The sequence below is a fragment of the Rhagoletis pomonella genome, unplaced genomic scaffold (genome assembly GCF_013731165.1).
Source record: "Rhagoletis pomonella isolate Grant_MI unplaced genomic scaffold, Rhpom_1.0 Rhpom_scaffold_00008, whole genome shotgun sequence".
NCBI lineage: Eukaryota > Metazoa > Arthropoda > Insecta > Diptera > Tephritidae > Rhagoletis > Rhagoletis pomonella.
The window spans coordinates 2,822,412-2,848,272 of record NW_023458562.1 but is presented as its reverse complement, the minus strand read 5'-3'; the positions used below and the strand labels follow the sequence as shown (position 1 = coordinate 2,848,272).

The 25,861-nt window shown below is 36.7% G+C and overlaps 2 protein-coding genes across 3 annotated transcripts in view; both read right to left on the bottom strand.

Annotated features, from left to right (window-relative positions):
* The window catches only part of LOC118744110 (ejaculatory bulb-specific protein 3), a 49,751-nt gene that overhangs the window by 9,492 nt on the left and 14,398 nt on the right, over nt 1-25,861 (bottom strand). The window contains exon 2 of one of the 2 annotated variants that reach the window (XM_036476841.1): nt 17,017-17,085. The exons of the other annotated variant lie outside the window; for it this stretch is intronic. The gene's annotated coding sequence lies outside the window, so the exon portion shown is untranslated. The remainder of the gene's footprint in view (nt 1-17,016; nt 17,086-25,861) is intronic. 2 annotated transcript variants of the gene reach the window in all.
* LOC118744109 (putative nuclease HARBI1) lies at nt 15,349-16,673 on the bottom strand. The gene is made up of 3 exons (XM_036476839.1): nt 16,059-16,673; nt 15,852-15,996; nt 15,349-15,799 (listed from the first exon to the last, which is right to left on the bottom strand). The coding sequence occupies exons 1-3, from the start codon at nt 16,329-16,331 to the stop codon at nt 15,423-15,425; spliced, it is 795 nt and encodes a 264-aa protein (XP_036332732.1). The 5' UTR covers nt 16,332-16,673; the 3' UTR covers nt 15,349-15,422.

Genomic DNA, 25,861 nt, shown 5'->3' with positions numbered 1-25,861 from the left:
ATGCTGTCATGTTTCCACATTTTATTTACTGACTTTACAATTTTTTTTAACGGTTGGCATCATTTTACATTAAAATAGTGCAATATTTTAACTGCAATTAATTTCGCACAGAAAAAGTAATCATTTGACCTAATGTGCAGTGGTCAAAAAATTATAGCCGAACCACTTTTTTCTAAGTTTTAACGTATTACTTTTGTTGTCATTGAATTTTTGTAATTTTTTTTTTATAAAAAATTTAGTTCATTCTTTAACAAAGCCCGTGTAAATCCAAGTTTCCAAATTTGTGGAATAGTAAAAAAATTAAAAAAATTTTCGTGTAAATTTCGAACTTTTTAAAAATTCTAAAAATTCAATCGAAATTTTTAGCCATTTGGAACTCATACTTTATTCTACTAGAATTCAATGCGCCACAAAACTGCATACTCAGATTTTAATTAAAAACTCGAAATTTTAACGAAAATTTGTTGAATTATTTTTTAAATTGCATAAATGTGGTAATAGATGCGGACAAGGTGGCAACGCCACGGCGAAGTGAATGCAACATACGAACGGACGAAACAAGACAAGAAACCGAGAGACAACAGAGGAGAGTCGCTAGCCGGACGCGGACGTGAAAACACACTCGAAATGTCTTATTAAAATTACTTTACTTATTATTAAAATTACTTAAAACTATTACTTAAGATTAAATAAAACTATTATTGAAAAACTAAATGTATACACTTTAGGGGCAGGGGGGTGCTCGAGCCCCCCTTTCTAACTTTCAAATTTTCCTTATATATATATATAATAGTACCCTGAAATGTCAGCTTAATAGGGTCGAGCCCCCTCCTAAATTTCATTCTGGCTACGCCGATGTATGTGCATATGTGACAATAAATTAAACATATGTATATTCAAACCGAAACCGTGTGTGTGTTGCGCATCATTTTTGAACGGAAAAGGGACGACTTAGCCGGAGTATCGGCATAAGTCCTACATAAATTTTTAAGGCAGTGTCACTCGATTGGTGCATTTGTACAGATTTGTACATTTTTATATTGGGCTATTGGTAAAAAATGGGACAATTTTGATTTTTGTAGTCAAAAGATTGGTATAATACAGCGATGTTCTATTGAAAAATTTCAACAAATTAACTTTCGTGAGTGGGATAAAGAAAAATATTTTGGGTGTTCACACAATTGGGATACGATTTGCACCTAATTTTGGAAAATACCCAATCGTGTGACACTGCCTTTGAACTTGTATTTATACGGATGTTTTTAAAGAACGAACTATAAAAAACGAGCCAAAATTAAATAACAGTAAAAATAATATTTTAAAACTTGTGAAAATTCGGTGCGGCTATAATTTGTTCGCTGCTGTACATAAGTTGACTATGATTACCCGGCCGTGCTATCATAGTAGCACAATGCCACTAAGCGCATTTTAAAATTTTCAGGCAATAGCCCCATGCGATTATCGATTATATTTTTTGTTGTTTGTGTGAAATATTTCATTTTTATCAGTATTTTTCTTTTAATCAAAATATGTTGAAATAAAAGTGAAATTAAAAAAAATTTTGCCACAACCACATTTTAAACTTTGCACAGATTGCTTTGCAGAGCACAGTAGGCGTACTAATCTAAATAGTAATACAAGCATTTTGTGTCCAATTTGCCGTCAAATTATTCGACAATCGACGAAAGCATTTATTTAACTTTTTACTTTTTCATGTTACTTTTTGTTGCTAAACTTTGAATTATTTAATTTTCATTCACATGTACATACATACATACATATGTATTAAATATATGCATTGAAATTCGTTAATTTAAATTTCTTCGTATAATAAAGAAACCAAATATTTAGTTCTATGTTATCATATTAGTTAGTTTTTATTGAGAACAGGGGGTTTTGGATGTACATATTCTAAAATGGAGACAAGAGCCACAATGAGGATGACATAACGCCCGCGGGCGCTATTTCCGCGGGCCTTATTGCACTCCACCATATTCTGATGTGTCAGACAATATACACAACAGACACGAATCTCCTCCTATTAATTAGGGATGGAAATTAGCCATGGGTAATTGCGCAATTTTTTTGGCGCTAGCTCAATAACGCCAGCGCCACCTGTGGTGTCAGCGCACTAACCCAGCGCAATAGCGCAGTGTACTGAATTGAACACGGCGCCATCTGAGTGTCACCACAGTACCCATCGTCATAAAGTACAGTACACCATACAGTGGTGTCGACTCTCGCTCGACGACTTTTCGACTTTTTTACTATTTGCGGCCGCTGGGTTCAAGCCCTGGTCAAAGCAACGTCGCAAAAAGTTAGTAAAAAAGTTTTTTCTTAACAGCGGTCGCCCCTCGGCAGGCAATGGCAAACCTTCGAGTGCATTGCTACCATAAGCTTGTCATAAAAATACCATCGCCGTTCAGAGGCGACATAAAGCTGTATGTCCCTCCCCACTGTGTGAGAACATCAAGGAGAACACTAGCATATATGTAAGCGCCAATCTATTATTAGTTGCATTTTTTTGTAAGCGAGCGACAAAAGAACGCTCAACTCGGGTAAAAATTTCCTTTTAGCTACTTAAGCAACCTTGTTGGTGGCCGGTAAGAAACATGTGATTAGTTTAACGGGATTTAGCTACAAAAACCAATTGAAATGAGTAATTATGCGAGGTATTTGCGTAATATATATACTTATTTAAAAAATAAGTCACGTATATGTGACCTGGTCTACGGAAAGGGGGCTTAGGTGTCAAAAAATCAATTTTCACTTTTTGCTTGATTCGGATGGAAGATGAGATGCTTTTTCACGTGGTGAAAAGCAGAAAATCCTAACTTGCTTAGAAGTGTACTAAAAATGTAGAGAAAGAAGAGTAAAAATACGACAAAATATAATTTATTGGTAATGAACAAAATACATTGAATTATAAGCTATAAAGACATGATTATACACTAGAAAAACGTATTATGGGCCAAAAATAATAATGCTGAGTAGTTTATGTATTTTTCTTTGTTGTCGTTTTCCTTGAGATCTTTTTACGTGTTGATCCTGAGGAAGATGGACCTGGTTCCTCGTCTGGTTTGAGAACATCTTCACTAGTTTTTGCCTTCCGTTTCTTCGATGGCAAATCTTTCGGCAATGGAGCCACAATATCTACTTTAGATATATCCGAAACTAACTCCTCATCAACACTCATGTTTCATTTCATGCGAAATGCGAAGACGATAATCAACAGAAACAGTAAACGTCACTTCTTCAGTGTTACTTTTTTAAATGTTCCACACTAGCAACTTACACGATGAACTATAATAATATTCCGACCAACAACAACACTTACTGGACCAACAACAACACTTACTGGACCAACAACAACACTTACTGGACGTCCGGCGCGGAGAACAATTAACGAGATAATGAGAAACTGACGAAACGAGTTGCTTACTTTTAACAGCTTTTTCACAGAAAACTAGTTTTCGCACGTAAGCTCCCTTTTCGTAGACCAGGTCACATATAAGGAAAAAAAAATTCCCTCTCTACTTTCCCATTAATAATTCACAATAGAGCAGTTTTTTCACTTACCAACACTACCCTTCAGGTCGCGTATTTTTTAACCGACCTGGCTGAACTCGGATAAATAGCTGAGTTTGTGTTGTTGCTTTGCGTGTATTTCATTATTTAAGCGAGTGTTCTTTTGTAGCTCGGTTGCAAAAGAATGCACCTATTATTATTATTATCTATTGATGGTAGCTTTATTAGCTAATTTTTAGGTTTCACCATCCTATAGTCCGGGAACCAGCGACATATTTTTGTCAATGATTTAAGTTCCGGCCATATTAATATATATGACTCGTATGATGTCGCTACGAAGCGTAGTAACGTTCAGCTGCGCCATTGTGGGTGGGTTGGGCTACAGCAGCCTCCCACGCAAACAAAAAAAATAAAAAATTTAATTGTTTCAGTTTTGCTAGAAATGATAGAGTGTATAGTAAAGAGTAAGAAAACGATGTTCAGCTGGCTGTAAGTGGGTGGGTTATACTTCAGCTGCTCAGGTGAACATAAAAAAAATAAAAAAAATTTATGATTTTAGTTCGCACGAAAATTGGTTAGGTGATAGTGGATATGATGCTTAAATCAAAACAAAAGTTCAGCTGGCTTTATGTGGGTGGAAAAACGTTCATTTGAGGCAGTAAAGGTGTAACGCAGAAAGCAGGTATATGAGCGGCACTCTCAAGGCACGCGTAACTTTAATACGTCAACTGAACGTCTTTCCGCCCGCATACAGTCAGCTGAACGTTTTTTTGGTTTAAAGTGATATTTTAACTATCATATAACCAATTTTCTCCCGAACTGAAAGAATGTATCTAAACTTACACGTATTTACTCATGCAACTGTCGTACAAGTGACGTGCATGTTACGGTAGCAGATTACTTATAATTTCTACTTTATTAATGTTAAATATACAAGAGTTTTCAATCGTCGCGCATTTTACGCGCGTAGGTCTTGTGGTATATTTTTAATTGCGTTTTCCTTTTTATCTAGAACAAAGAGACGAAGCCGCCATATCACAAGGTTTATATGTACAAGGTTGCACATTGGGTATGTCCGTTAGGTCAAAATTTAACAAACAGCTTATTGCTGGGCGACAACATCCAAACAGCGACAACAACAAACAGCGTTCACTTTACACACCGACGACATATACTACGTTTATACTCACGTATTATTTGCAAATAACAATTTGCAAAATGGTAACCTTTGCCGTATAGACGCTGAGTTAATTTTTTATTTGCAAATAACTAAATCACGCAAATAAGTATTGATTAGTGGTACTATTTGCAAATAAGCGCAAGACGCCGCCATTCTTAAGTTTATTTTCTTTTACAATGGCTATCTTATTGCCATTTAGTAATCAAGACGTTGCCATTTTGAACTTTATTTTCTTTTTCGATGGTCATATTATTGCCATTTTATAATCAGGCAATATTAAAAAAGAATTTTTCACCATCGAATAAACAGTGAGTTCGGTATTTGCAAATTATTTTTATTTGCAAATAGCTTACGTACAAACGTAGTAATAGACACACAGTTCAATTGTTGAAGTGAAAGCAAAAATTTGATCGCCTTGTGACGTCTTGCGTACAGAGGGGCAATTTTTATTTCGCACATTGCGCGACCTTGTATGAATTGTTCTTGACCATATCAGTGACTTTGGAGCCTTCATTCGAGTGAGATCTACTACGACAACGCTGCCAGAATAGAAAGTGAAGCGACGCCACCGGGGAATTCTCGCCGCGATGTCGACAATAGTGCCTTTTTGTGTTTTTTGAAAAAAAAGAAAATAATTTTTACAGAACGTTTACAGAACAATCTCTAAAAAAGTGTAGTGAAATATTAACAGTTCGTCAGAACAATAATTTACTTGGAAAAGAAGTTATATTGCCAGCCCAGCCGAATGACTTCCAATTGTATCACGTCAACTGCTACAAACGCTTCACAGCTTTACCGTCAAAATATAGAGTTCATGCCTCGAATCTTGCAGCAAAAAATGCGGAAGCATCATCTTCTTCAATAGGAGGGTAAGTCAAATGATTTTACTTAAATATTTGTTCATAAAGAAGTGTTTTCACAAGCTAGTATTGACATATTTTTATCGTAGTTCTTTGCTCATTATTTATTCCAACCATTCTTAATTTTGTTTTATTAACCTTATTATACTTCATTATTTCTACATGTTTTCTGTTGTATATTGATTAAAGTGTATTCTTAATAAGAAATAGCAGAAATTAAATACAGTGAAATTTCTCATAACCGGACCCTCTATTTGACACATACGACATGAATGTATGCATACATGCTAAAAGGGGAATCACCAATTTCATTTTTATAAAAACCGGCTATGCAAGCTGTTCCGGTTACAAGGACTGTCCGCAATGAGGAATTTCACCACCGCACCGCAGCACCGGATAATATTGCAGATTGTTTACTTGAAGTTGAGCAATTGGGAAACACAAAGCGAGAAAGCTTCATCCAGGAATGTGTGGATAATTCCAATAAGTTTGAGCAGTCGATCCCCCGAACAAAATATCTAAATTTCACAAATGGGATGGCAAAAAAGAAAACGTATATTGGTGGCAAGGAAATAGAATTGCGCATGCAGCGTGATTTATTTGGCCAATTATTAAGCATTTCTTTAAAAAAGTAACTCCCCCCCTGAACACCACTGCCATTGTCCAAGTGCCATCTGGACGGAACAATTTGCAAGACTGACAAATCGTCATTAATGAGATTATTAGAAATGAAAATTAATTCCTCCCCTCCTCAACACACTGATGTTATGATATTTGATGGCTACTTTATGTTGTATTTGATGAAAAACGTGCCTGTTACGTTCGATAACATATCTATACAATTTTTGAAAATGATCTGCGCAAACAGTGCCAACACTATCATCCTCACTTTTGATCGATATATATTTCCGTCAATCAAAGACCCTGAACACAAAATCAGAGGAATGCAACTGTCCAATTTTAGCATCAGTGGGTCTGAGCAAGTACGACCGACCGACTTCACAGGCGAGTGGAAAAATGTCAACTTCAAAGAAGCTATTGTTAGGTTTTTTTTTGACCATTGGGCAGAGGATTACATGGCGCCGTATATAAATAATAAAACTATTTATGTAAATGCTGACGCTTGCCATAAGTATATAGTCAGAGATGGTAAAATGATCCGAAGTATCGAGCATCAACTGACTTGTCCTAGTCACGAAGAGGCAGACACTAAGATTATTTACCACATTTGTAAATTACAAAGTGATACTAACGTTAACATTCGGTGTTTCGACACTGATATTTTAGTCATAATTATCGCCAATATGAGCAATATAGACAAGAATATTAATATATCGATGCAAGTTGGTGTACGTAACAATCAACGATTTATTAATATCAATCATCTGTACGAGACTTTGGGAAGCGATGTAAGCGCGGCGCTGCCAGCCTTCCACGCAATAACAGGATGTGACTTTAACCCGGCCTTTTTCCGGAAAGGCAAAAAGCGCCCTTACTTAATGATGACCAAAAATAAAGAATTTGTCAACAGTTTTATTGCAATGTCCACCTCATCGGAGAGTAGAGAAGATCTTTTTGACAAAATACAAGAATTCGTCTGCCGACTCTACGGCTTCAAAAAAATTAATGACATCAATGAAGCTAGGGTCGCAACGTTCATGAGGAACTACAAGGTGCTGGGGAATAATAATGTTTTCCGCTTGACGAATAAAACTATCGACGGCTCAGCTCTACCACCCTGTAAAGTGGAACTGCAGCAACAATTCCTAAGAGCGTGCTACATCGCTCAGATTTGGGCGCATGCTCATCTACAAGTACCCAGCGGCGAAACACCGTCCGTTAGACTATAGCTGGGAAGAAATGGACAACAGATATCAATTTAAGTGGTTTACTGACAGCCAGTTACCAACATCACTTGACGAAATAACAAACAAAAGGTAAGACAAATTTGAATAGAAAAGTTTTTTCGTTCAAAAATTATTTCATTTAAAAAAATTTTTTTTTTAATAACTGTTTTTTATTTATTAATATATACTTGCTATAAACATTTATTTATGTGATAAATTGTAAATATTAAAAACTAATATTTATTATATCTGTTTGCAGATGATGACAAAGATATACTGTCAGAGATTTCCGAAAGCGATTCTGATAGCGAATCGGATGACGACGCTACAAGCTCGTCAGCAGACCAAAGCGAGGAAGAAACCTAAATTTATTTATGTATATATGCTATGTACAATATTGTGTACGTAAAATAAAAATTTTCATAGATATACTTCTTCATTTATTAACATGTACGTCACTTGTACTAAAGTTGCATGAGTAGGTTTAGATACATTCTTTCAGATCGGGTGAAAATTGGTTATATGATAGTTAAAATATCACTTTAAATCAAAAAAACGTTCAGCTGACTGTATGCGGGCGGAAAGACGTTCAGCTGACGTATTAAAGTTACGCGTGCCCTGAGAGCGCCGCTCATATACCTGCTTTCTGCGTTACACCTTCACTGCCTCAGCTGAACATTTTTCCACCCACATACAGCCAGCTGAACGTTTGTTTTGATTTAAGTATCATATCCACTATCACCTGACCAATTTTCGTGCGAACTAAAATCATACATTTTTTTTATTTTTTTATGTTCACCTGAGCAGCTGAAGTATAACCCACCCACATACAGCCAGCTGAACATCGTTTTCTAAGGCACTCCGCACATTAAGCTCCTAATCATAGTAGTGTAATCGTTTCGCCATACTAAAGTATAAAGCTTTTATGCCGAACACATGTGTTTCAATGAAGCTCTGTACATTACGATTCAAAATCTTGTTTTCGCCTAAACATAAAAGCTTCATGAATCGAAGCGCCCAACATTGTAAGGCGCTTGTAGTTTTGAAATCATCATTTGTTTACTTTTTTGTGTTGGAAATAAAATTTATTTGTCAATTCAATAGAAAATGAATGATTTCGTGCTAAAATTCGTGCAAATTGTATTAAACCACAAGCGTTTATGTAATATTTCGGAGCAGAAATATTTGCGGAAGTGCGTAGTTGCGAAAGAACGGCCAGAAAATTTGTTATGTGTATAAAGTGTTTATTAGCTGGTGACTTACGCCCGGCGTGCAAGTGTGCAGAAGTCGAGTCGTTATGCATCCGTTTCGGCATGACGAACCGATTACTCTACTTTGATTAGGCGCGTAATGTGCCCAGTGCCTTACTCTTTACTATACACTCTATCATTCATATCATTTCTAGCAAAACTGAAATAATTAAATTTTTTATTTTTTTTTGATTGCGTGGGAGGATGCTGTAGCCCAACCCACCCGTGGTGCCGCAGCTGAACGTTACTAGGCTTTAAAGGAGCATTACAGGATGCATTCAAATGAATGTGAGCAAAACGAATTTCACGTATATCGCAACTGCTTCCCCTGGTGTTTGTTTGGGGCATACCCCATTCCACGCCTCTTGCGTTGAAATCTCCAGCAACAATTATGTGGCCGGTTATATCGCGCAATTCGTCTTCAAGGTCTTCGAGCTTTCCCCTGAAGACAGGGACTGTGTCGTTTGGAGACAGGTAGCAGCTCACCACAGTGATTTGCGCCATTTTAACGCAGACGTAGCAGCGTCCTACCCCGCTGCTCTCTGCGCGATGGTTGGGGTTAGCAATCCATATCGCGGCCGAGCCTGATTGGTCAACATGCCAGGTTTCTTTTGTTCTATAGGGTTCACTGATGATGACAGCGTCTGCTCTTTGTTCAAGAACCAATTGGTCCAGCAGGTCATCAGCTACCCTACTCCTGTTCATATTGCCTTGTATAAATTTAATCATATTCTCCCAAGCTTTGTCTTAGCCTCAGCAAGGGCATCCCTGAAGGCCTTGCACGCTCCCGACCCGGGCAGGTGATGGGCATTTTTCTGTCCATCTCCTGCCGAGCACAGGTAGCAGCTTGGGCTTTCTTTACACGCAGAGGCTATGTGGCCCTGCTGACCACATTTCCAGCATGAACTGCTTCTGTCTGGGCCTTTGCATGCCGCCTTTTTGTGGCCATACCCCAGACAGCGGAAACACCTTTGGACATCCGCGCGCTCTCGGACACGGCAGATAATCCAACCTACTCGCAGCTTCCCCTTTTCAATAAGAGTCCGGCCTGGCAGTTCATCGATTTCCACCACGGCCATTCTTTGTTCTCGCGAGTTTACAGCGAGGAGAGAGACGCGAAGTTGGCCATTCATCTTGTCTCCTAACTCCCCGCGTATAGCGTTCTCCACTTCTGGGGCCGTGGTTAGGCAGTCCATGCCCAGAACTTCTAGACGTAAACGTCTAGTGAGAATACGGGCGTCTCCAAGCTGGCCAATGGCAGTGCACACATTTTCCTTAAATGCTGTGTGGTTGCCACAGCGCTCCATTTCGATGAGCACGCCGCCTTCGCGGGTTTTCCGAACAGATCGAATTACGGTCTCCGTCTTCTCGGGTTGGAGCTTACCGCGTATCGTTCCCAGCACCTCTGCATAGGTTTTGCCTTCAGCTGGCTTAATTATTAATTTGGCGAGACTCTTCTTTTTTCTCACCCTCTTCTTTTTTTTGCGGCTGGTCGCCTCGCCCTTATTGACCAAGGGTTCACCTGGCGCTGGCCCTGGCTTGGGCTTTCTGCTTTTTCCAACCGTTTTCCATTGATTGTCTGGTACGGTTTTCTGTGCATTGTTGTTATTATTGCCATTATTATTAGGATTATTAATAATAATGTTTTTACTACTATTATTATTATTAGCAGTAGTATTTTTCTTCTTTTCCGGCTCGCCTGTAGGGGAGTCGGATCGAATTCGACCTCTCTTTTGCGAGCCAGGGCCAGCCTTCCGCAGCTCGGAAAGGGTAGGCCCCTTCCGGCGCTGCTCTCGGAGGTAGCTTAATATATTTAAGCTCTCCTCGATTTGGGCCATACCTGTTTTTATGTCCATGGACACATTCTTTTGCTTAGACACAGCGCTCTGCATCTTCTTCAGGACGAGCCGAATCTGGGCCAATTGCTCATCTTCATTGCCTTCGCAAGTTCCCAAGCTTGCGGTGACATGCTTGTCGCTGTTTGCAGCAGCCGGCGTTTGAAGACGACTATCCCGGCTGCCGGGAGTTGCCGTTTGGCAAGGTGTAGCCTTCTGCGCCACGCCGGCGGCTTTCTCCGTGCTCGTGGTGCCGGAATTTGCCTGCAGAGGAGTTTGTGGCGGGGAGCGCACGACTCTACTGCTCTTCCTGAATGCGCTGCATTCTTCCTCCGTATCATCGACGTTCGTTTCGTTTATTGGTTTTGTTTTAATCATTTTCAGTCAATTGGGTCTCCGCTTCAAGCCGCTATCTCCACACGTAGCACAGTCGCTTTTAAATGTCCCGAAGTTCCCTTCTCTCAAAGGAGCAGGCCATCGCGAGGGTTGACACAAGTCCTTATGGGATATTGTGTTCAGAGCCAAGACAGCGCAAAACCAGGAGTAAATCTCAACTGGACCTGTGCGGCCAACTAAATGGCGACGTGTATTGAACGTACTTGAAGACCTGCCAGGGTTTTAACGAGACGGAGGCGATCGCAGCATTAGCCCACCAGCCATTTCTGTGAGGTGTCACCCTCACATACTAAAGTGGCGGAATACTGCTCTCGCCAGCCCAATATCAGACTAATCGTATACATGCTCCAGTATGCCATGAACAGGATCTAACTGGTCTCAATCCTGGGATGCTTTTTGGGGGGCGGCATCTGTTCGCCCGGACACAGGAGATTCATCAAGCATTTCTGATCTTTTAAATCAGGCCCTCGTCTCCTGCCGCTCTTGGTCTGGGACTGCTTATTGGTTATTCGCAGCTAACCTATCGGAGTAGGCCGTTCACGATCCGCCCTGTGTGACCCCGGTAAGGTCCTGAGCTTAGCCCTTACCTGGCTGGCTCCCGGACTACTATTGCAGTAGTGTTATTATTGCATTTATTATTATTATAGTGCATTATAGCAAAACCGCCGCTTCAACTATGTAATATTCAAAATATGGCAATACAATATTGTAAATAAACAGCATTCAACAAGAAGCGTTCAATACTACAGATAATTTTATAATGGCTCCAAGGTTGATATTCGTTGACTGCTCAAAAATTTACAAATCAGTCGATGAATATATGTGGTTTTCTTAATAATTTCATATTGATATTTAATTTTAAATTCCAATGCCAAATCGTGTGCAACTAATTGATAAAATATAATTTGTTGGATTATTAAAAATTATAATTTATGTTCATTACTTAATAAAGTAAGTATTAATTTTTTTGTAATTTTTCAAAAAGTCGATTTAAGTCATAAAGTCGACAATCAGAGGTGATTAATCGACTTAAAGAATCGAAAACCGGAAAGTCGATTCCGAAGTCAAGAATCGATTCTGCGGGCGCCTTTTCTATCCCTACTCTCAATCATGAAAATTCACTTAATCCTGAGACACCTTTAAATTAAAGAAAATTAAAAAAAGCACAACATTAAGGGTTGTTTATATATAGACCACCATTTTTTGCATTATTCTTGCTTCTCTTCTTACATATTTTGGCTTAAATGCATATATGTATGTATAGGCATATTTTGTCAAAAATGCATTTTCGGTGCATTTTTTTTTAAACGCCGTTTGCCTAGAACGGACGAATCACTCCACAATTGAAAGAGCATTTAATTATTCCATGCAACTATTGGGTACTGATTTCGTCGAAAATTATTTTAATGTCTCTGACGCGGCGCTATATATCGAGCCCTAACCGCCAAAAAACATAAGCGACATTTTGTTCAAAATTTTCTTTTGATGCAGAATTGCATCTAGATGCTCTACGGGCATTTCTGCATCAAAAGAAAATTTTTGAAAAATATGTAGCTTACATTTTTTTGGGGCTAGGGCTCGATATGGTATAATCAACCAAGGCGCTGAAGGTATTTTACCCAAAGTTAATGCACGTAACTTGTTTGGCACGCAATGCACCGAGTGGCCGAAGATGTAAGAGCCCGCTTCAGTGATCTAGAAGATTTAATATCGAATTGAAAACATATTTTTAAAATCTACTTTGCGCGTTGAAGCTTTTAAGCACATGTATCCCAATATCGCTCTTCCGCCACAGCCAATATTAACGAGATGGGGAACCTTTTTAGAGGCGGAAAAATATTATTGTCTACATTTTAAGGAATTTCAAACTATTCTTAAAGATCTAAATTATAGTGACGCTTCTTCAATATTGAAGGCGAAAAATTAAATAGCCTATATCAGAGGTTTTCAAACTTTTTTCTCGTGGACCTTTTTAAAAAGTTTACTGTTTTCGGTGGACCCGCTGCTGATACATTTCTTAATATTCCCAAAGCTCGTAAAAAGATGAAATGTGAAGATTAGATCTAACTATGTAAATTTGCATCGCGGGTTGTTTAGGCCAACGGCCTAAAGTCCACAAAATTTCGACCCACCCTAATATTTAACAGAACGTCTTATCAGCCCAATTCTAAATCCTTTTTCCCTGGGAGTTTGTTCTCTTTTCCCTACTCCCGCATTCTTAATAAAAAATCTCCCACATTTTTGACCTTCCTCTCTTTTCCCTCATTCTAAACTAACTTCGAATATGTAGGCAACAAAAAGGTGGCATTACGAATGTAGTGGGAAAGGGAGAAGTAATGACATTTCTCAAGTTTTTGTTCCTCATTCTTCTCGTAAGGAACAGCGCGGCAAAATGTAAGTATTAGAATTAAAATTAAATAATAATTAAAATAAATATCTTATTTTAGGGCAAAGACCACAAATAAAAGGCAATTGGAACTATTGGTGCAATTAATGGATTCCCAACCGGGTATTGCTCGTCGTTTCTTTAAAGGCGGCAAGGAAGAGTTGGCAAAATTTTGGCGGTCAGAAAAATAAAGCTGAACAGTGCAGGTCCACCAATGAAAACTGTTGCCGAATGGAAAAACGTACACAAGTGTACCGATTTGTTGCATATTTCAATAAAATTTTTATTATAGATGTGGGTGGACCAAAAAAAACATTTTAGAAACAAGCGGCCCAAAATGTAAGAGCCAGGACTGGCACAGGCGGGGCACCAAACACTGAAAAGAAATTTTCGGCGACCGAAGAGGCAATTTACAAACTTACAAGTATGAAGGAGTCCGTGGAGGGTATAGTCGTGCCCAAGTTTGGGTTGCAAGCGGAACAAACTGAACTCACGATCGATTCAAATGAAATGGATGTATCGCAAATTTTGCTAGGTAATGTGCAGTATTATACTTTAATCTTTTATTACATTTTAGTACACATTAGACGATCTAGAAGAACGAACGAACACGACCGCGGTAACTGATCATTTTGCATGCATCAAAGAAATACCTACTCAAAAATCTCCTAAAAAACAAATTAACTCGCTGGAATTGATTGGTGAAGAGGCAGAAATACAAAAGGATTTATGTGAGAAGATAAGAAAAATATATAAATCAATAGATAGCCTTTACAGTCTACAAAAAAAAACATTTTGCTGCGATTGAGAAAATTGAAGAAGATATATTTAAAGAAATACAACGCCACCATTTCTTTGATGGAAGAACTAAGGAAAAGAGAAATTGAAAATAAAATTGAAAAAATAGACGAATTTTGGAAATTGAAGAGTTAAAGACTACTTTAAAAATGTAGTGAAGACTTTACATTATATGAATTTAAGTTTGAGTTAAACTGTTACTATGAATACCTGAAGTTACTTTTAAATTGATAGATTTTATTTAATTATTTGTTATTGTAATTGCGATTGATGTGCACAATATTGGACAAAATTTATGTACATACGTAATGTACACTTATGATCAGCTATTTAAGTCATCAACCATTTGATAAATTTTGCTATTTTTTTTGTTTATTTAATGTTTATTATTTTTCCATAAAAGTCTAGCTCATATAAATCCAAATTTCAAACTTTGTGCGAAAATTATAAAAAATCAGCAAAGATTCAACTAAATTCTTAGAATTTAATAGCCCATTAAATTCCAGGGTAATAATGTGCAAGTTTTAATAGCTGAAGAATCGCGTTGATTTTTAATATATTTTTTTCTTTCAAAATAAATTCGACAGAAAAACAATTATTAAAAATCAACGCGTTTCTTTAGCAACTTGAAACTTGCACATTATTATCCTAGAATTTAACGGGCTATGAAATTCTAAAAAATCTGAATAAAAAGTTGAAAATTTATCTGGAACTTTGCAGATTTTGTATAATTTTTGCACAAAGTTTGAAATGTGGACTAATATGGTGTTTGTTATATAATGACCTAGACTTTTATGTAAGTATAATTAACATTAAATAAACAAAATAAAAATAGCCAAAATTGATCAAAATGTCGATGACTTAATTAGCTGATCACAAGTGTATGTACATACATATGTATGTAGTCATTCAAAATACACACGTATTAATTAACAGGTAATTTTTAGCAAAAAAAAACCGACTTAAAACAAAATATATATATCTCTATATATTTCAAGATCCAATGATCGGATCTAAACCAGATTAGTATGGGACCACCTCTGAGACCCTACCTTTCCGATGCAAAAATAATTATCGAAATCGGTTGACGTGGTCCAAAGTTATGCGGTAACATACACAAAAAAAAAAAAAAAAAAAAAATATTCCGATGAACTGATAACCTCCTCCTTTTTTGGAAGTCGGTTAAAAAAGGCTAAACGCTAAATAAAATGAAATGAATTAAATACAAATTTTATATCTTTATAATAAATATTTCTTTTAATTTTTATTCCATTATGTTAGTTATAGGAGAAAGGAACTAAGCCTTCGTAAAAATGAATGAAAACAGAAATATTAATAAATTTTAGGTGAGTGAGTTACCAATATTGGTTCTTATCATTTGAGCTGCATTTAAATTTTGAAAGGAAGTTATAGAGAACACTTCACTTCCCGGAATATAAACACCAGTATCATTATGTGGAACTTCATCTGTTTTGAAAAATATGCAAATGTTATGCAAACAACAGCAAGCATTTATGATTTTCGCTGCCTTCTTTGGAGTATAATGAAGCTCCCGTACGCCAAGTAGACATCTCCACCGATTTTTCAAAACTCCATTGGTTATTTCAATAATGTTTCTGCATTTTGAGTGGACCTCATTAAATTTCATTTCCGCTGAACCTTCGTGCGGATTTCGGTGTGGAGTTAATAACCATGGCTCTAACGGATAGCCGGCATCACCTAAAGAAAAGCAATTTAAAAACTTATATATATTAAAATACTAATCACTTACCTAAGAACCAAAAGTTAGTAACACCTTGCAAATATTGCTGTTCACAGTAAGCGCGTAGACCACTGGAATCCCAAATGAAGGAATCGTGACAGGCACCGGGATGTGATGCATCAACGTAGCGAATATTTAAGTAATTGTCACAAAGCTGGAAAGTATTTAATTTGAGCTATACATATACGTAAATTGAATTAATACAACACAGCATACCAGCATAACATTTAAACTAAAGTTTCCTTTTCTATTGTAGTACAAATGTTTATTTTCGGTTGGCACAATAATGCGAACATGAGTTCCGTCAAGGCATCCTGTTACTCCAGGAATTTTGTGTTTCAGATAGAAAATTTGTGCAGTCTTCCCCTTTGCTTCCTCCGATTTTGGAACCTTTATCCAATTCGGGCAAATTGCTTTTTCGAAAACGTCTAATATTTCGACTAGTATTTTGCTCAAAGTTGATTGGGCCAGACCGACATCATAATCCATGCCAATTCCAGTCTGGTGTCCACCTTCGGCAAACAAACGCAAACAAGCGCTAAGTTTAATTATTATTGGTACAGCGCACTGCTTTTTGTCAGGCTGAATAGAGGATCCACACGTTTCCAGCAGGTATTTAAATGCAGGTTTACTCACCCGAAAGTATTTCGTAAACTTCTATTATTATGTTATTATGTTTTTAATTTTCCCGTCGGAAATGTATACATTGAGCTATAAGCTTACAATGTTTGAGGCAGCTCCAAGGGATTTGTGGCATCACGCACATTCCGACGGCTCATTCTTTGAAAATTATCTTCTTGCTCCTCGCATTCTTGCACCACAAATCTCCTTAAAGCGATATTTAAAATTTTGGCCGTTAAAATTTAAAAATTCTTCACTTCCTTTATGAAATTCTTACAAAGAAAATAACTCACAATACAAAAAGCAAAACAAAACATATGATTTCGAAAATTCGAACTCCCACTCCCAAAAAACTCAATCTCCCAGAGTTTTGTAATTTGGGAGTTTTACTATTGGGAAAAACTTTGCTCCCAAAATTGATTCTCCCTGGGAAAATTTAGAATTGGGCTGAATGTATTATGATTTCTGTCGAACTGTTTATGATCCTGTTCCTTATGTTAAAATATCCAGTTCGACCGGTAACCGTAACAAAAGACAAGATCGGTTTACTTACTTGTTTTCCGAGAGTGAAGTCAAGAGGACGTGTTCCAGCCACTGTGTTCCTGTATCAATCAAAGGTAATCTGTACAAACAAAATATATGCATTTGAATAAACATCAATTTATATTGAATTTTAATACAAACTCTTTCCTTTGTTTTCATTTACATAAATTAAATCGGCCACAACTTTGTATAAGCATACAAACATACTGGCCCTTCGAGCCGGATGCTGCTGTGGTTGCTTGGTGCAAAAATTTTGTAGCTGGTGCAATATACGGCTGCTTTCGATTGGCTCAAAATCCTTAGATGTGCAAAGAGCTGGGCGCTGGCAAGTAAACTCTTAAGTATTACGGCTCGAAGGACCACAGTATGTTGAACCGGCATAACGCTTTTGTTACGGTTACCGGTCGAACGGTTTAGTTATAGAAGCGATATTTTAACATAATGAACAGGACCGTAGACAGTTCGACAGCAATCATAATACAAAAGACGTTCTGTTAAATATTAGCATGGGTAGAAATTGAGTGGAGTTTAGGCCGTTGGCCTAAACACGGGTGAATTCAAAAACTAAACTCGGAGTGGCCAAAATAAAGCTAAAATATTTTCTTTGTATAATTTTTTATTTCTATTTATTACAATAATGTGATTACACATTTGCAGGTTTAAAAATAGAGAACGTAAGTCCATCACTATACTCTCTCGCCCTGAGGAGTTATACCCCCTGCCCCTACCTGGCTACGCCCATGGACCTGAGATTGAAGGCAACATGAGATTTGCTCACCTGCATCCCCTCGAAGCCTCCCAGTCATTGCTGAGCGAAGCATTCACCCAGTTTCCGATGGTTGCTTCGATGGCCGAAAGTGGGTGTGCTAAAACTGGTTGCGGACCGAGGAATGCGTGGTCTGAGCCAATTCTGGCCAAATGGAAGACCGAAGCATATTACCCAACAGAAAAGTGAAGCTTATCCCCATTAACTTCAAAAAAGACCCCAGATCATGACCCAGAGTCAGTTTTGGAGCCATTAGTGAAGATTCGGCAATGTGTGAGTCCGGTCTCAGTGATGGAATATAGCCCGCATTCAGTCTCAGTAAACTCAACTTTATAGAATGTCTTCAACAAAGGTAATGGTGGCGTACTATCCTGTAGCAATGAAAATCACAAGTGCTTAAATCTCTGCCGCCAGGAATTTCCGGCATGCCACTCAGTGTTATACCAACATCCGGTTCTTTTTAGTCTGCAGGTGGCCTTTAAGGCTTTCCAACGTATGAAAACACAAAGTGACGGTAAGTTCAGCAGTGTATTAAGAGCACTATACGCCACTCAAAAAAATCACATCGTGTATAATCCCAATGAACTTAGCTTACTTTAAGTACGCCCAAATCATCAGTGTTGACGTAGAAAGAACGTTCCCCTTATACAAAATATTTTTGCGGCCAAATAAGTAAAGCTTTAACTTTGAAAATCTTAAAGAACTATTTATTTGTTTGCCAATAAGTATCTATGTTACCGTATAACTTTAGACCACGTTAACCGATTTTTATAATTCTTTCTTAACCGACTTCACAAAAAGGAGAAGGTCACACTGGTTTACAACAAAAATGTTCTATGGATGGCACTACCAGATTCCTATGTAGAATTGCTCGGTGACTCCGAAAATCGAGTAAATTTTTTTTCTAAATACACGTTTTAGAGATATTTTCAATTTATCGTTATTCAGCTTAAAGCAAAAAGTGGTTCCTTTTAATCACGTATATCTTACGAACCAATTTAACACTCTCAATATGAAATACGGAAAATTAAAGCTAATTAAATTCTCCATAAACCGTGTATACATCACTTTCCGATAAGGGTTATAGTTTCTGACAAATTAATTAATCATTCCAGTTTTTTATTTTTTAATGAAAATTTAAAAAGAAATCAATCTTTAACAAAAGAAAAATTAAAAAATTAACAGGTTCTGTGTCAAATTTTTGTATTTGTGCTAAAGTCTGTTCTGTTAAAAAAAAAATCAAATTACTAATGAAGAAAATCCATGGATAAATAAGAACCAATGGGAGATCAAAGGAAAATACGCAAAGATTTTTTGTATGAAAAATGAGCAGGAACGAAAGTTACTCATACGCCACGTACACCTGAGTAACACGCTGAAAAACTGGAATGATTAATTAATTTATCAGAAACTATCAGTCCTATCGGAAAGTGATGTAAATATGGTTTATGGAGAATTTTATTAGCTTTGATTGACGTTTCTCCTTTTAAGATTATTAAATTGGCTCGTAAGATATACGTGATTGAGTGGAACCACTTTTTGTTGTAAGCTGAATAAACGTAAAATGAAAATATCTCGAATAAGTATAAACAGAAAAAAAATTAACTCGATTTTCGGAATCAGCGAGCAATTCTACATAGAAATTGGACAATGGTATCTGGAGAACAAAAACCAAACTAAAATTTGTGATCCAGTGTTATCAGTTCGTCGGAATATTTTTTATTTTTTATGTATGTTACCGCATAACTTTGGACCACGTAAACCGATTTCGATAATTTTTCATGGGAAAGGTGGTATCTCAAGGGTGCCCCATTCTAATTTTGTTTAGATCCGATAATATGATCGCGAAGAAATTAACGACACTCTTAAATTTTTGTATGAGAATTGAAGTCGGTTTGGTTTTGTGCTTAAAAATTACTTGTTTAAAGGAGAGGTGATACCTCAGAGGTGGTCTCATACTAATTTGGTTTAGATCCGATCATTGGATTATGAAAAAATTAACGATAATCTTGAATTTGTATATGCGAATTGAAGTCGGTTTTGTTTTTTTGCTTAAAAATTACTTGTTATTGTTTAGACTCATGTTCAAATTTCTACAAAAGATACGAGTAGCTTATGATAACTAAAACATGAAATAAATACTTTAGTTGAGATGTGATCAATATCTACACTGAGAAAAAGGATTAGTTTCGACAACTAAAGATATTTAGTTCCCGAATTTTGACAATATTTGGGAACTGTGACCAAGGATTGGGAACTATTACCATGTAATATTCATCTAGGTTGTACCAAATCGTTAATTTAGTTGAAGGGTTTGGTAAATACTAATAAATATTTTTTTGAAGCATATTTCTACAAATTCCGTTCAACTTAACGTATGGCTCATAAAATGATGTCATTAAGCTCTGCTAATACAGATAAGCTTTCTTTCAACACATGGTTTAGGCATAGTTATAGTTACCAAATCTTAGTTGAGGCAACCACGATTTGGTTTGAGAGCGGAACATATTCATGTTTGTGAGCAGTGTTGCCGTTTTAGACCTTTGGTGGCTAGATTTAGCTACCACATACTTTTTTTGGCCACATAAATTTAAAATTGCCCCTAGCCCTTTTTTTAGCCCTTTGGCATGAAAAAATTGTATATGCTTAATTTGATCTAATTTTTTTTCATTTATGTAAGAGATGAATTTTTAACTAAGAACGACTGATATATATTCATAAATGTATTGTATGTTTCTTACGTTTTTATACATACATACTGTAAAAGTGTTAGGGTTGTTAACTTATCTATTAACGATTTAACTATAGTTTAAAATAGATAAGTTTACGGCCCTTAGGGCCAGTTTTTCAGTGCCAGTTTAAACTCAGATTAAGTAAACTGAGTTAATTTCCGCTCGCTAAATTGAACAACTGGCTGACATTTGATTGGCTGATCTTGGTTTAAACCAGCCTGATCGGGCGTTTAAACTTAGTGTAAACCACGGCCGTGCACTGAAAAACTGTCCCTTAATATGGTTCATTTGTTAAATGGCCTATCAAGGCGATTGACCGTGTATGTTCTTGTGGTGTGATTGTACCAGCTGCTAGTGCGACTTCAAAGACTATTTGAAAATTTTGTGATTGTCGTGAGTGGTAAAATTAGTTCAATTTTCTAAGTAAAAAATATTTTGGCGGAAATTTCTTGCACTATATGAGTCAAGGCCGTGTTTGTGGAATATTAAGTTCACGATATTGCAGTTTTGAATTAAAATAAAAAACAATGTTTAACAAAATGATAGAAAAATTATGAATTTTCGGCTCTTAATTATTTCGATCTTTCCTCGACCTCAGTTGTAACGAAATAAATATTGTACCAGCATGCTGGTAAGTTATATGCTTCGAGCCTGATGGTACAATCACTTGATAGAGCCAGCATGCTGGTGTCGTATATTTCCCCTTTTATACAAAAAGGTTTTGGTTGGATAAAATATTAGCTTTTTTAAAGAGTTCATTGTTTTTCTATACCATTACTTATTGAAAATGTTTACGTGTATACTTATATATGTATATGTAAGCAAACAATTTTAGCTACAATTTTTAGCCACAACGACTTTTTTTAGCTCTTTTTTAGAACTTTTTTTAAAGCAATTTGGCTACCACTAAAAAAGATTCGCGGCAACACTGCTTGTGAGCCACCCCTAAATAATGCTCAGCGCTCTCTGAGCACATGTGTGTTTCACATACGAAGAGCGCCAGCTAAGCAATGCACACTCCCACTTATTGAATAGTTTGAATGCTCTAGTATGCCGACCAATGTTGCCAGAACTTTTTGGGCCGACCGGCTAGATTGGCAAAAAAAAGCGGCTAAAAACGGCTAAAATGTTTTATTGAAATTTCACATCGACTCGGGCAAAAAACGGCTAAAATGTTTTAGTGAAAATCCACATGCTTTATTTAAATAAATCGCAAGAAACGAAAGACTAGTTAAGACCATTAATTTATATCGAGTGTATATTCCTCATCATCAAATGAATCACTATTGTATATATCACCTGAATTCATTAATTTTAAGAGATCGTCATGTACAGTAAAATTATGGCAGCAATTTTCTTCACGTTTTAAACCGTATCTTATATATAAAATAGCGTTTAACGTTTTAACGTACATTGGATTTCTTTGCTTAGTTTTTATTATATTCATTGAACTAAATATTCGCTCTACTTCTGCATTACTTATAGGCAAAACAAGAAAACTAAAAACTAGGTTGCAAAGGTCAGCAAAAGGGTTTTCTCCTAGGGCATTCGAAATTGATAAACTTCGGCCCAAAATTTTACAGTTAAGTCTAAATTACTCCAGGTATGTAACGTTAACCGTTGCCATTGCATCTCTATGGATGTTATCTCATCGGCATTATATTTGTGTTTTTGTTGCTGTAGTTGAACAAATACTTTTGGTTTAATAACTTTTAATGCATTTCCAACCGAAAAAAGTAATTTTTTTTTAGTGTGGCAATATTTGTAGGGAGGCGTTGGCGTAATTTCTTTATTAAAGTGATAATAAAATAGCGACCATTTTCTCGAATTATTTTCTCGGCTTCGTGGTCAAAAGCGTTTGTGCTTACTTTTGTTTTTAATTACTCTTCAAAACTGTGATAAAACTGAGGAAATGGAGCAAGGTATGGTTCCAACGGGGAGCATATAGGATTAAATGTGTCCGCGCTAATAACCACTAGGGAGCATAGATGCGAAAGTAAAACATTGAGTTCATTAAAAATCTTCATTGGGTCTGCATTATTGCTTTCGAACAACTTGTTTACTTTTTGCACCTGAAAATTAGGCAAATAGTAAAATCGGCTAAAAACGGCTAACTTTTTTTTACAAACCGGCTAACAAATCGGCTGCCGGCTAGATCGAATTTTCTCCGGCTAGTTGCTATCAAAACCGGCTAAATCTAGCCGGAAAACGGCTAAAATGGCAACGCTGATGCCGACCATTGCATAAAAACGATTCAGTGAATGCGACTGTGTGCGTGGAAATCATTGCTCCGTTACCGCGGTTCGTATATGGGTGAAACACTCGTGTGGTCACAGAGCGCTCAGTAAGCTATGCCATGTCGATCACTGCGCTAGGTAGAGAAAGAAAAGTATAGCACACACTTGTTTGTCTCAGTTTCAGTTTTGCCATCGCCACGAGTTGTTTCGGTGAGCGCATACACTGAGAAAAAGGATTAGTTTCGACAACTAAAGATATTTAGTTCCCGAATTTTGACACTATTTGGGAACTGTTACCAAGGATTGGGAACTATTACCATCGATTGGTTATTATAACTAAATATATTAAAGCTTCTAATATTCATCTAGGTTGTAACAAATCGTTAATTTAGTTGAAGGGTTTGGTTAATACTAATAAATATTTCTTTGAAGCATATTTCTACAAATTCCATTCAACTTAACGTATGGTCCATAAAAGGATGTTATTAAGCTCTGTTAATGCAGATAAGCTTTCTTTCAACACGTGGTTTAGTCATAGTTACCAAATCTTAGTTGAGACAACCACGATTTGGTTTGAGAGTGGAACAATTCATGCTTGTGAGCCACCCCTAAAGAATGCTGAGCGCTCTCTGAGCACATACGAAGAGCGCCAGCTGAGCAATGCACACAGTCCCACTTATTGAATCGTTTGAATGCGCTAGTATGCCGACCATTGCATTGTGCGTGGAAATCATTGCTCCGCTACCGCTGTTCGTATATGGGTGAAACACGCATGTGGTCCCAGAGCGCTCAGTAAGCTATGGCATGTCGATCGCTGCGCCATGTGTGCTATGACATGCCTATACTTGTTTGTCACAGTTTCAGTTTTGCTATCATCGCGGGTTGTTTCGGTGCGCGCATAGTTTAAAGTTTAATTAAAAATATAAAGTTCGATTCCAACCGGGGTTTTTCAGTGGATATATAATTCATGTGAATTATAATTTGAAAGTGTCTATTTAGCTAAGGAAAAAGCAAAGCAGTATACTTCCAGCAAATATTGACCTGGGTTTTCGCACGACTGCTCCTGTTTCATCGTTGTTCTTTAGGAAATTCTTACCACCATATACATATGTATTATTTACTTTAGTAACTAACTTATGTAAATATGTACGTATTTTTATGCTTAACATATGCAAATAAAAGAAGAAAGTAAACACAACAAACATCGAGTAAATTTTTATTTGTGTCAAACTGAAACTTTTTTCCCAATAATAAACGGTTAGCTGATTCAAGTCTACGGCAAGTTCACAAGATTAATTGAAAACTTGTATCAACCAAAGCATTGTTTATATTTGCTCAACAATGATTTTATTCAACTAACAATATTGTCCAATCAAGGTAGTCGTTTTGTAATTATTAACAAATATACATTTGTCCCAACTAGAAGTCTTAAGTAAATTGCAGACTTTCGTGAACTATATATTTATTTCGCCATATCCAACTATGCCACTTGATCACTATAACCAAATCTTGGTTATTATAACTAAACCTTTTTCTGGGTGTAGTTATTTAAAAATATAAAGTTTGATGCCAATGGGGGTTTTCAGTGGATATATAATTCATGTGAATTATAATTTGAAAGTATCTACTTAGCCAAGGAAAAAGCAAAGCAGTATACTTAAACCAGCACTTCCAGCAGATATTGACCTGGGTTTTCGCCCGACTATTCCTTTTTCATATTCACCATATACATATGTATTATTTACACTAGTAACTATTTATGTAAATATGTATGTATTTTTTATGCTTAATATATGCAAATAAAAGAAGAAAGTAAACAGAACAACCACCGAGTAAATTTTTATTAGTGTCAAACTGGAACTTTTTTTCCAATAATAAACGGTTAGCTGATTCACGTCTACAGCAAGTTCACAAAATTAATTTAAAACTTGTATCAACCAAAGCATTGTTTATATTTGCTCAACAATGATTTTATTCAACTAACAATATTGTCCACTCAAGGTAGTCGTTTTGTAATTATTAACAAATATACATTTGGTCCAACTAGAAGTCTCAAGTAAATTGCAGACTTTCGTGAACTAGATATTTATTTCGCCATATGCAACTATGCCACTTGGTCACTATAACCAAATCTTGGTAATTATAACTAAACCTTTTTCTGAGTGTATATATAAATACGCCACAAGAAAATTTTGAACTTCCTTTTTTTAGCGCACCATTCACTCGATTTCAACGAAACATACACCGATCTAAAGGATATAACTTCCTCTAGTCGAGAAGATTTAATTCCGTTACGTAGGGGCGTGGCACCTGACATAAGACTATAATGTGAAAACCGATACATCTCTAAAACCAATTACGTTGGAGAACTGAAACTTAGCACAGATGCATAAATTGTAAATACCCTACTCACACCGAAAAATGGTAGGTATTGAAAAAGAGGGCGTTGCACCTTGCGTACAAACAGAAATTCTCATATCGCTTATTTCTGGAACCGTTTCTGCTAAGTCCTGACATTTTATACAGCTACATACGTTGTTAAAATCTGATTTATCGCGAAAAGTGGCAGGTTTTGGAAAAGAGGGCGAAGAATCTTTCATATAAACTCAACATCTCCCTGGGACCGCTTATGCTAAGATTCTGAGATTTGGCATAGCTATTTATGCTAAAAATAGCGTACTTATCGCGAATAGTGGTAGGTTTTGGAAAAAGCAAATTGAAATTCTCATATCGCTTATCTCTGGAACCGCTTATGCTAACGTCCTGAAATTTTACACATCACCATACGTTATCACTATCGTATTTACGGCAAAAAGTGTTAGATTTTGTTAAAGGGGGCATGGCACCTCCTATACCAATTGAAATTTCATATCGCTTATCTCTGGAACTGCTTATGCTAATGTCCTGCAATTTGGCACAGCGAAATATGTTATCAATACCGTACTTACTACGAAAATTGGTAGGTATTGGAAAAGGAGGCGTGGCACCACCCAAGCTAATTGAAATTCTCATATCGTTATCTCTGGAACGGCTTATGTTAACATTCTGAAATTTGACACAGCTATTTAGCGTACTTATGGGAAAAAGGGTAGATATTGGAAAAGGGGCGAGGCACCTCCC